Source organism: Polypterus senegalus, chromosome 10 (genome assembly GCF_016835505.1).
Source record: "Polypterus senegalus isolate Bchr_013 chromosome 10, ASM1683550v1, whole genome shotgun sequence".
Taxonomy (NCBI): Eukaryota; Metazoa; Chordata; class Cladistia; order Polypteriformes; family Polypteridae; genus Polypterus; species Polypterus senegalus.
The window spans coordinates 150155417-150168405 of NC_053163.1; the positions used below are offsets into that span (position 1 = coordinate 150155417).

At 38.8% G+C, this 12989-nt stretch overlaps 1 protein-coding gene across 1 annotated transcript in view; it reads left to right on the forward strand.

Moving 5' to 3' along the window:
* The window catches only part of lonp1 (lon peptidase 1, mitochondrial), an 83056-nt gene that overhangs the window by 15531 nt on the left and 54536 nt on the right, over positions 1–12989 (forward strand). Inside the window, exons 2-3 of the mRNA XM_039767055.1 lie at positions 5787–5875; positions 8964–9083. Coding sequence (XP_039622989.1) covers positions 5787–5875; positions 8964–9083 — 209 coding nt within the window. The remainder of the gene's footprint in view (positions 1–5786; positions 5876–8963; positions 9084–12989) is intronic.

Below are 12989 nucleotides of genomic sequence, written 5' to 3' on the forward strand. Positions count from 1 at the left end.
GTCTCGCTTGGTAGTCTGGCATGTTCTTCATCTATTTTAGTAATTTCGCTTTTATCTCTGCTACTTTCTTCGCTCGGATTTATTTCTGTGGGAAAGATATGAGATAATCTGTCCTCTTAAGAAGGCCTTAAGAGTTTCCCAGAGTATTCCTGCAGAGATCTCAGGGGATGTATTTGTCTCTAGAAAGAATTCAATTTGTTTGGATATAAATTCAGTACAATTCTCGTCAGCTAATAGAAGCGGATTGAGACGCCATCTGCGGGTGAGTGTATGGGGCTTAGTAATTTCAGCTCCAAGATCATCGGAGCATGGTCTGAAATAACAATAGCATCGTATTTACAAGATTTAATCTTAGGCAAGAAGTTATTATCTATAAAGAAGTAATCAATCCTTGAGTAGCAATGATGTACTGGTGAGTAGAAAGAATATGTTCTTGAATTTGGGTTTAAGAACCTCCAGGGATCTGATAAGTTGTGATCAGTTATAAACTTTGTAATTATCTTTGCGGTGTTAGTTGCCGTTCCCCCTGTGGAGGAAGTCTTATCTAAAAGTGGATTTAGAACACAATTAAAGTCCCCAGCCATTATAAGTTTATGAGTGTTCAGATTGGGAATGGATGCAAATAAATTTTGTATAAATTCCTTATCATCAACATTAGGTGCATAAACATTTATCAAAATCATTTTACAGTTAGATAAGTCTCCCATGACCATCACATATCTCCCTTCAGGATCCAATACTACATCTGATGCTACAAATGGTACTGTTCTATGTATGAGAATTCCCACCCCTCTAGTTTTCTTTGTAAAACTAGAATGGAACATTTGGCCAGTCCAGTCTTTTGCAGCCGGAACTGATCCTTACTTAGTAAGTGGGTTTCCTGTAAAAATACTATTTTAGCATTTAGACCTGTTAGGTGAGAAAGTACTTTCTTTCTCTTTAATTCGTGATTCAGGCCTTTAACATTCCAGCTTACGGTTAACTGTCCCATCATGGAGACACTGATTCTGAGTTTTTGGTGTCATATTATAGTCTTAACTGGAAGTGAAATAGTTTAGGTCTTAATTTCCTATTCCCCAAGAGTTGTTGCCATGCAGCTTATTATTACGTTGATAGTTATAATTATAAAGATTGAGATGATAGATTAGATATAGATCAAGCCTGCTCTCTTTCTCTTCCCCTTAACCCCCACCCTCCCTTTTTGCCTCCCCAGGTGAGGCTAAAACCCACTTCATGCAGTCCCAGTCCTCTGACATACCCAGAGACAGAGCACGCCCAAAGCACATCAAGCCCCCATGCAGTGGCGCTTTAAGGTTAAAAGATAGAGATATCTGTTACCAATATAGTCTTTAAAAGAGGAAAAGAAAAAAAAAAAAAAGAATTTTGCACTTAATATATATATATATATATATATATACATATACACATATACATATATATATATATATATACATACATACATACATATAATCTTCATCAATTTTAGTGCATTAAGATGATATCCCCAGATAATAAACCCAGGTGATGGTGTTAAAGATGTGTCCAAAACAAGCATAACAAGTCTTAATGCAGTAATAGCAATAACAGCAAACCAAGGGTATGATATTGAACAGTCTCATTTAGGGTACACATGAAATAATTAGAAAAGAAAAAAAAAAGAGGAGGAAAACGTAATTAAGCACAATAAAACACAAACATTTAGCCCTAGTAATACTAAGTAATGATAAGTAATAAGTAAGTAATAATAATATAAGAATATGAGAATATATGCTGATAAAAACCCGTATTTTAAAACAAATAGATCAGACAGTAGATTATTAATCCTAGCTTTATCATTTACCGCCATGACTCACAATTATGTATCAGAATAGTCCCGGATCAGCTTTCTTAACTCATTTTCTGCCTCCTCCTTGCTAGCGAAAACATAGAAATGCCCTGCCATTCCACTTTCAGTTTTGCCGGATACAGGAGGCCGATTTGACATTGGCTTGCCGTAGCGCTGTTTAATATTATAGAAGGCGCGTTTGATAGCTGTTGCTGGAGAGAAGTCAGGGAAGACGAATTGGCAATCTTCATATATAATATCTTCCTTTTTTTCCTGAGGAGTTCCATCACCTCTAACTTAAATGATAATCGTTCAAAACGGACTATAAAAGATCTTGGTCGGGTCTGACGGTGTTTGATCAGCGACGCTGTAAGCCGCTGCTATCTCAGATTCTGCTTTAAAGTCGCCCCGATTATTTTAGAAAAAGTTCAGTTGCGAATTTCACGGGTTTAAACTTTCTCGATTCTCCGCAAGCCTTCAATTCTGACATTATACCTTCTATTCCCATCTTCTAAAGCAGCCAGTCTGTCTCCAAGTTTTTCTCCGAGTTTTTACATTCAACTGACATTTACTGCTCTTTCCTCGGCACTGGCAGCTAGATGTTCGGCTATTTCGATCCGATTCGTGAATGTCTCACTAAGATGCTCCAATCGATCAGCAAGCGTGCTCAGTTTAGCGAGTTTTTCTCAATGCGCTCTTCAATTTTACCCAGCACCTGTCGAAGTTCAAGCTGTACCTCTTGACGAAGCCTTTCATTTGCCTGTTGGATTTCCTGTCGCAGACATTCATTGGCCTGTTTCATCTCCTGTTTCAGTCTCTCATGTGCCTTTGCCGTTGCTTTCTCATTAGCCTTCTCGCTTTTCTTTATATCTTGCCTGAGGTCAGCGAGCAACACTTTCAGTTCAGATAGCTCAAATGTGCCTTCTTGTACCGTAGATGAAGCAGCAGACTCTGCTGAAGCGGTGTCCCGCTGCTCCAGTCCCGCGTGATTGCGTAACTGAAGCCGCGGACCTCCGGCCTTTTCCAGTTTCAGGTAATCCTCTCCAATCGGCGAGCTATCCACATCTGCACTCACGATCGCACCTTCGCTCCCCTTTTCGCTCTCAGCAGGCGACGATGTAGCGGACCGTGGTCCCGAGGAGTCTGTACTTTCGCCCATCTGATCCAGGTCTGTCTCTGAGAGGCCGTATCTCGAACTAGGGCTTGCTGATCGCAGCTTGGATGTAGCTTTAGTCTTCGATTCTTTCGGACCCCCCTTCTTGTTGGCCATGTTTATATGTGTTTACATATACTGTAGCGGTCCCTCTCGGGTTGAATAAATACAGGATATCTCAGAATAATAAGCAAATAATATGAAAAATAGCACCACTGCTAGCGGAGCTCCACTTCAGACGTCCATCTCTCGCATCGGACGAGGCCAACTTTTCTTTTCATTTTATTGATTATGTCCTACAGGTAATGAAAGCTCAAAATTCAGTATCTCAGAAAATTAGAATATTACATAAGACCATAAAAAAAAAAAGATTTTTAATACAGAAATGTTGGCCTGCTAAAAAGTTCCGTATATACTCGTGCATAAGTCGGGTTTAAAATCAATCATAAAATCAGACTCCGTTCAAAAATACGACACTTAATTTTTTTAAATTTATTTTACATCTTCTTTCCTCCTCCAATCTCGCATCAGTTTCTCAGATGCATCAAATTTTGTTGTAGCAGCGCAGTTACCAATTTCTTTCGCCACTTCAACGACCTTTAATTTAAAACCAGCTTTATATTTTCCTCTGATCGAATGCTCCATCATAGATAAGGGATGCTCTTACGATAAATGTGTATGAGGGTGTGAGATACAAAACACACTAAACAGTGCAAACGTCGCATCGGAATAGTTTGAGTATTACCGTGTGGTCACGTAGGCACAATACATAGAAAAAAAAGGCAGTGTGCTCCGTGGTTACTCTCTCAGGTGGACGTTAGCATATCATAATCTCTTGGACCGATAGTGTGAGTTTTCCGCATTCGACTTTACAACCGACATTATAAAATACCAGAAATTATATGGTAAAATCAAGATTTTCCCGTTGCGCCATGTTCCGGATGTTGTTTAGGCAATTTAAACCAGTGTTGCGGTATAAGAAAAACCCATATCGTAACAAAAATAAAAATCGGCTTTCGGTATGAACCGGTATACCGCCCAGCACTACCTCCGACTCCTCAAATTCTGATACCACAGACTCTGATTCCGACTGCTCTGTTTTTAATTAGACTCACTGTATATGCATATTTAGTATGTTGATTGAAAGCACACAACATACAAGATACAAGGCCTTTTGTCACTGCCAGCATGAATTACCAGGGTACTTTTTAGCACTTTAACCTGTTAAAGTTTGAGTTTAAAGGCTGTAGCAATATTCTTGTGGTCTACAAACACTGAGAAATATTAAACAAAAGACTAAAAGAAGCTTTTTTAATCAAAAGTCTAGAAGAAAAAATAGTTTATTCAAATCAGCTTATGTGAAATTGGAAATTTTAACACTTTATACTGCAATTTACATTTCACATGATACTGACTCTGACTCAACTAAGCCAATAATTGCTTTCAGCTTCAAATCGACAGCCCTGTATATTTTAGGGTCATGTTCATCACATGTACACTGTACAATGAAACCCTTACTTACATATGCTAACGGATAAATTTGAAGGCACTATATCGCAGACTTTAATCTTTTTTGATGTGGCAGTATTACTTAGGAATCAAAACTGCAGACTTTGTACTTAGTTTTAGGAAAGGGTCAACAAACTTTGTACTCTTGGATATGGAAACCTTATCCCATTCTTGCTGGCAGATCCTCACTTCTCATCTAATCTAACGGAGCTTGAATCTGTAAACTGCAATTTTCAGGTCTCTCCATGCATGTTCTGTCAGACTTAAATCTGGGCTTTGGCCAGGCCGCCACTTGCTTCAAGTCGTTGTGCAGTTCTGGCAGATCCTCTCAGGCTCTACTGGATTGAAAGGAAATCGTCTGTAAACTGCCATCTTCAGGTCTGTTCACAAATGTTGCATGGGGTTCAAGTGTGGGCTTTGGCTAGGTCACTCGAGGGTCGTCAAAGACTTGTCCCGAAGCCACTCCAGCTGGGCTGTATGCTTCGGGTTGTTGTCATGCTTAATTGTGAGGTGTTGCCCTATTCTGAGTTTTCGTGAACTCTAGAGCAGGTTTCCCCAAGGACGCCTCTTTGTTTACAATACAATACAGTACAAGTTATTTTTGCATAGCCCAAAATCACACAAGAAGTGCCACAATGGGCTTTAACAGGCCCTGTCTCTTGACAGCCCCCCCAGCCTTGACTCTCTAAGAAAACAAGGAAAAACTCCCAAAAAAAAAACCTTGTTGGGAAAAAATGGAATAAACCTTCCCATTATACCACAGAAACATCTAGCAAAAAGATCTAAAAACACTGAAGCAGCAAACTTTGTGAAAATGAATATTTGTGTCAATCTAAAAACGTTTGGCCATGGCTGTAGAGTTCTCCCAGTGTCTATGCAAGTTTTCTTTGGATACACTGGTTTCATCACATATGGCATGCAGCTTAGGTTAATTGGCAATTCTAAATTGGCCCAATGTGAGTGAGCATGGGAGAGTGCATATGTGTGGTGGCCTGATGTTCTGTCCAGTTTGGTACTAGACTTGAGCCTTTTGGTGCTTGGGTAGACTCTGCCTCCACATAATTTTGTAATTGACCAAAGGAGTTCAGAAAATGGATGGCTGTATGGATCTTTCTAGACTGTTAAGCTGAACAGATGTTAAAATTTTCAAACCGTCTGCACTTCCTGTAGACACTGTGACAGTCTCTCACACTGACCACCATATTAACTGAAGCATTAATACATAGAAGCATATCCTGACCGATGCCATCAACCAGTATTATAATGTGCATTTCCCTGTTTTGTGTTTGTTAAATCCAGGTGAAGAACAAAACCCTCATGGACTTGCTGAGAAGGAAAGTTCGGCTTGCCCAACCATATGCCGGTGTGTTTCTCAAGAAAGATGACAGGTAACTAACAGCTATGTTGCTGAGCTACCCAAAGACCACTTTCTGCTTTGTTTACAGAAAAACAGAAAGCAGAGTTACATGTGTGATGGGTTGCTGGTCACAAAGGCAGCTTCACAACTTCAGAGACATGGTTTTAAATCTGGGCACAGGCACAGTGTGTGTGTGGAATTTGTACATTCTTCAGTTATCAAGAATTGCATTTCTTAAAGTTGTATGTCTAAAGTTGATTGTCATTTGTAAGTAGTACTCAATGATCATGGTGCTGGAGAGTGGCAACCTGCTGCATGTTGATTAGCACATGCAAATAAGACATTCACTGTACTCTGTACATGTGACGATAATAATTCTAATAATTGGCCTGGTGTGTGTGAATATGGGCGTGTGTTTGAACGTCTCTTGTCATGGATTGGTTTGGAAAATGGAGGAGTGAATGCAAATGTCCTATTACATTGGTCTCAGTGATAGTGTTTATAATGGAAACACATACACTTGCATAGAAATTCCAAAGGGCAGGCGCCACTATTAACAGATACACCCTCCTTTTGACCTGACTCGTGAAGGAGGGAAGTCTCCCATTCTGCTTGTTTTGTAAATCAGTCACACATTTCCGTAACTGTCTGTGTTATTTTTTTTCATGGTCTGTTAAACCCACCCTGGCAGTTTAAATTCCAAAATCAGCTGAGTGGGATTAGCCTTTTAAGCCCACTGAAGGAAATGTTATGCAAGTGGAGTGTTTAAAAATCCTCCAGTTTTCTTTAAATAGAGGGGCACAGCAATCCATTTCTTTGTCTGGCTCTTCTCACACACTATGCCCAGTGCAATACGATGGTGCTGTCTCCTCAGCCCCATGTTGGTCACACTCCTCATGTGTTCTGTTTATTAATCTGAATGTGTGATGTTAGAGTAATACTTCTTCATCTTTTCTTGGTTCTGTGTTGGGTCAGTATGCCTGATCAGCGTTTTCCAAACAGCTTGGTCCTTCAACTCCTCCCCAATCAGACCTTTTTTCTGCAGATCTTCTTTTACTTTATCCATCTATCTCTGCGTTGGCCTCCCATGCTTTCTCTTTCCCCGTACTTCTATTCCTATTACTCTTTGGTCCACACATTAATTCTCTCTCTCTCTCTCTTAATATATATATAATCATAGAGTGGACGCTCGATGGCGCTGTTGCTCACCTTTTCCCCAACAGACAGTACACAAGACACAGGATAAAATCACTAAGAAGTAATTTAATTTCTTCTCTTTTATGTGTTGTGCTCCAAAGCAACACAACCAACACAATAAACAGTAAACCAATAATAAATAATACAATTGTCCTCCACACCTCCCAGCAAGCTCTGTCACACTCCCTCCCAACTCCGGCACCCTTGCTGGGTTTCCCATAGTTCTTTATATAGTTCTTGACTCGGAAGTGATCTGACAACACTTCCGGGTCAGATAGAGAATTACATTTTTCTTCAGCCCTGAAGTACTTCTGTCCTTCTGTCCCCATGACTTGGGAGTACTTCTGGGCTATATGAAAAATATAAAGCCTTGCGTCTCCCGACAGTGTCCCCTGGCGGCACCCACGGTACCCAGCAGGGCTATGAAGCCTAACTACAAAGTCCATGATGCCCTGTGGGAATCCGGGGCACCGCTACACTGCAGGGAACTCACCATGTGGTGTCTTGGGGGGAGACTGTTGAATAAATGCAGGGGTATTGGGGTGCCAACAGAGTCACGTTTTTTTTTTTTAATTTTTGATCTAAAATATAACAAAAATTGGTGCTTGTGGGCTCGAAACAGAAATAATGGAAATGCAGCTTTTTTGTTTCCAAACTCTTTGCTCTTAGACAGTGGTCAGTGGTATTTATACACATTATATAAGTAGTACTTCAGAGGGTGTAGTAACACAGGCTGTTCTAACTCTGCTTTAAGACAGGCATAGGGTTGAATTTAGTTTTGTTAAGCTTGACTTGATTGTATGGAATGTTACTTGCTTTTAATCAATTGTTTAAAAAAAGAGAGGGTTTTTAAGTAATCAACAGAAGTTGGGACACCTTTGCAAATTGTTTGGTTCAACTTTCAATTTACTTTAATTGCTGCAGAACTTCTGTAGATTGTAACCTATTAGTTGTTCCGTAAAGAAAAGACCATTTTGTAATATGGTGAAATTTCACTGTTTTTTCAGTTTTTGCTAACCCAAACTTTAAATTTAAACCTCTGGCAATTTACTGCTTAATTTTTCACAATTTTAGGTCATTCATTGCATTTCAACTGATTGAATTTCAAGGACAACGTGGAAAACTGAGGTGTTCTTAAACTTTTGACCTGTAGTCTGTGTATGTGTAGATATATGACATAACCACTATGAATATTGGATTGGTCGTGTTGTATACTAAATGCAATTTCAGTGGCCAGTACATGCTTACCGACATGTTGACTTGGAAGAGCATTTCTACTTCACCGTGCCTTCACAAGGGTTTATTCCTTCCCATAACACGATTTTAAAATGGTTTTATGAATTTCAGTCTAGTAGTGGTGTTGAAGGATGTGTTTGTTGGAACATTTAGAAACGTGAGCATGCCAGAGAATATTGAATGTGTGAGACAGCCTTTACAGATGAGCCCTTGGCATTCAGTTGGTAGCATTAAACATTTTAAGTAAGTAAAATCAGTAACTGTTAAGTAAACAAGACAAGGTAAATAAACTGCATGGATGATATTATTTTTTACTATTTTATTTCATCAATTTCAAACTCAGTCTAACTATTCATTTAGTTTTTCAAAAACTGTCACATACTTGCACTGCACCCATTGTATTTGACACGTTTATCTTAGTTAATTTCATCCTGAAATACTTCAATGGCTACTCAGTGCTAGTGAAACCATAAAAAAAAAAAAAGTAGTGCAATTATAAACAAGGAGACTGTTCACAATGTTGTCTCATTTTGAAAGGCCATGCTGTCCAATATTTCATACTTATTCTATTCAAATGTGTCATATTTACTATGGCTGCCAATGCACTTGGTTGTAGTATATGTTTGTTTGGCGCAAATCATATTTTAATACATTTGTTTGTTTTGTTATTTATTTCTGTGGGCCAGCAATGAGTCGGATGTGGTGGGCAACCTGGATGACATTTATCATACTGGAACGTTTGTGCAGATCCATGAGATGCAGGACCTGGGAGACAAGTTGCGCATGATCGTTATGGGACACCGCAGGTACAGGCCGCCAGAGACTTTTCAGTGTTGTTTTTTCTTTTTGTTTGTTATGATAAACACTGTGAGCTATTCTTTATTTTTGTGGTTTTATAGTGTACAGCACACCCAACTCTCTTTAAATTAGTTTGTCTGTGTTGCGTGTTGTTTGTACATTTTTGTATTTTTTTGTTTTTTCATTTTTTTTATTATTATTTCCTGCTGCATTTTATCTTCTAAAGTTTTCTCATTTTTATTTTTATTGTCTGTATTCTATCCAAACGTACCCTTGATCTCACATTTGACCACCGGCTTGTCTATTGCTCACTCTACTAATTACTGTGTTCATGGGCATTGGAAGTTTTCAGAGTTACCATCTGTGACATCATGTCTTTCTTCTTTGTTCTGTTCACATGCCACCTCCTGTAGAGTTTTCTAGAGAATCAGGTGTTGATACTGATTTGCTTGCCCATTTTATAATAAAAAAGTGAAAGGTTAGCTCTATTTTTTATGAGGATAAAATAGCAAAGGAAATATGCAAGATAGGTTTTTACTCCCAACTAAAGGCAAAGGACAAAATGTCTTTTTACTTTCTCGTATATGAAGTATAGGGAAAGTATTGTTATCGTCCAAAGATTCGATGTTGAGATTTTGATGAATCTCAACGTTTTAAACCTCCCCGACTTTGTTTACGAAGTAATAGGGAAAGTATTGGAAACCTCCAAAAATTCCATTTTGAGATTGTGTGTGTGTGTGTGTGTGTGTAAACACGATAACTCGAGTATGCTTTAATGTAGGTCAATCACATTTTTTATACAAGTGTTTGGTACTTAATGTACATTTCTATCAATTTTTGGGCTATTTCCGTTAACCGGAAGTAGTTCTTTACCTTTTATTGATGCAGCTGCAGAATCCAATTTATTCAACTTTACTTTTATAATAATTGTTCAATATATTATTCACTTGATTTGTTGTTGATGGTTCTTTAATGTACATAATATAAAGATATAATCATTGTCTTGTGGTTTACTACTCAAATATCCAGTCCCATATCTGAGTATTCGAAAAAGTCGAGGGGTGACCACTCCCGATTTTTTGTTAGATTTGTTTTCTAATTTTATCTATTGAAAGAGGTCACTAGTGCATCACAACTTAGTAAATCCACCTAACAAAGTTGTCTCTAAATTGCCCTACTAGAAGCTTCCACTTGGAAGAGCTTTTTCATAAAAGTTCCTACTGGGAATCTCATATTTCCCATAGCATGTGAAAGCTACAACAGTGCTCTTTTATTTTAAATGAGGCTGGCTGGTGTTTGTGTGTATACAGTTTATATTCCTGCTGTAGGTTCATTTACATATTTAGCTCCTTGGTGTTTTTTAACCAACTCAACTTGCAAGTCTCATAGGTTTATGTGCTTAGACTCAAGCACTGAAATACACAGATGTTTATCTACAAATACTAATCAATGAGGTAAGTCGCTCTCAAAGCCACAAACAATCCAATGCATTAAATATATACTTTGTTTTGGCATACACAAATGAAGAAGATTAAACAATTGCAAAATACATTGAATAAAATATTAAAGGTAATTGAACAGATTCTTTGCCACAGTAGCCTGTTTATAGACCTCAGGATTTCAGACTGTAGAAGTCAGTGTTTGAAGAGTTAGGTCACTACTATCCTTATATATAATTTGATACTATCTATAAGTATGGTGTTCACGTCAATACCCCGTATGTATGGTGTTCGCGTCAATACCTCGACTCAATACAAGTCAGAATCATGTAACTTGGCATCTGTCTTTCTGACATCTATTGGCAAACTGAGCTGGGTATTAACAATGGTCATTGTTTAAATTTTAGCCGATCTCAGATCTAAAATGAGTGACGACCGCAATGCAGCCAGAAGAGCAGCGGCTGCGGAATGGATGCATAGGAAACGAAGTCACATGACTGGCGAGGAACGTAGATTTGCTAATGCGACCAGATGTACACAACGTGCACAACAAACGGATGAGCACCATGCAGCAACAAATGCTACTATCACTGAAAGAAATCGTGCAAATTGGACACAAAGGACAGATGAAGAACGTGTGCTACAGAATACTACTAACAGCCATGCACAAGTGACTGAAGAAACTCGAGCAGCCACAAATGCAACACTAGTTGAAAGAAATCGAGCAGCCCGTGCCTTGTGGCATGAAAATGCTCAGCGGCACGGCATTGCCATGTGCAATCACACAGATATTATTGAGGACGAATTGTGGTTGCTGTTAATCAACCATTCACCAGTCGAGGACTGGCAGGACATGATCCACCACACCAATATAATTATTACTCCAACTCTAATTATCGTAAAATACGGTTTGTTTTGAAAATTTGTTTGCCAGAAAAAATCAAATGAGGTGCACTGAAGACCTGAGTTCACGTCTCGCTGCCCCGCTTTTAAAAGGAAGCTCTTCATTACATTGGCTGAAAAGGTCTATTTTAAGCACAAATCAGTGCCATGATAACAAAATCATTTCGAGGACTTAAAAAAACAAATAATTCTTTGCGGAGAGAGTATTGATTTCAAAAACGTAGAATTTGTAGCCCGATTCAATGGGGCTCCCAGTCGCTAGTTTTTTTTTATAAAGCAGAAAGACACTTTTTTTACTGTAGCATTTGTTGATATTACACTGACGAGGAATTAATTTCTTATATTGATGTTTTGCCTGAAGTAATGCTCAGCACTCTGCGTGTCACCATAATACTCTGGGATCTTAGATGGCTGAAGTTACATCATGAAGTTACAGGGATGTATTAAGGCAGTGGTTCTCAAACTGTGGGGCGGCCCCCCTAGGGGGGAGTGAAGTAACAAAAAGGGGGGCGTAAAGATATGAAAAAAAGAAAACGACAATCAAAAATATGAAAAATACAGCTATTGAAACCAAAACAAATTAACTTAAACTACATTCTGATACTAGAAAAATAAATATAGAGTTTGATAAATGTTGATAAAAGTTAAGTAGGTATAATAAAATATGCATCTGTGATATATCATTACAGTGGAACCTTGGTTTGCGAGTAACTTGATTTGCGAGTGTTTTGCAAGACGAGCTACATTTTTTAATAAATTTTGACTTGATAAATGAGTGATGTCTTGCAATACGAGTAGTATGGATACACTTTGTCTGCTGAGCGTCATGTGATCACAGCTGAACTAATGGTTCTTCTCTCTCGTGCGTCTCTCTCTCTCTCTCTCTCTCTCTCTCTCTCTTCTCTCTCTCTCTATCTCTCGACCGTACAAGCGTCTCTCTCTCTCTCTCTCTCTCTCCTTATCTCTTCTTATCTCGCTCCCTCGTGCTCTCTCCTCTTGAGGGCATTCGTCTCCTATTCTCCGTCTGAGTCTGCGTGCCTCACTCATATAGTCAACATCCGTACGAGCGTATACTGTTTACTACAGCATTGTGACTGTGTGTGTGTGTGCGCTGTGAAGTGCAAGTCCCCGTCTTGCGCCCCAAAACACGAAGCTGAGTCTCAGTACTTTAACAACACCAGCTTTATTCAGCTTGAAACAGCAACAGCGCAGTTATTTATTGTAGCTGGATCTTTATAATGTTCCTTGTATCACCCATCAACGGCAGGCGCTTATAGCATGTCCGCAATCTTTTTGGATATGCTTATATGGCGAACTGCTACAGTGCTGGGAGACTGCGATTGCTTTGGGACAGTCTTCCGCGTGTCGTCCTTTTGGGTGAAATTCCACAAGAGTTTAGAAACTCACTCACACCAGCCATGATTCTTTTTAAAGGTAAAGTGCAGGTTAATTTGTTTTATGTATTTTTACTTTATATTTTGTATTAATAATTTTTATATGAATAGTTTTGGGTTGTGGAATCATCTGAGTTTCCATTATTTCTTATGGGGAAATTCACTTTGATATAAGAGT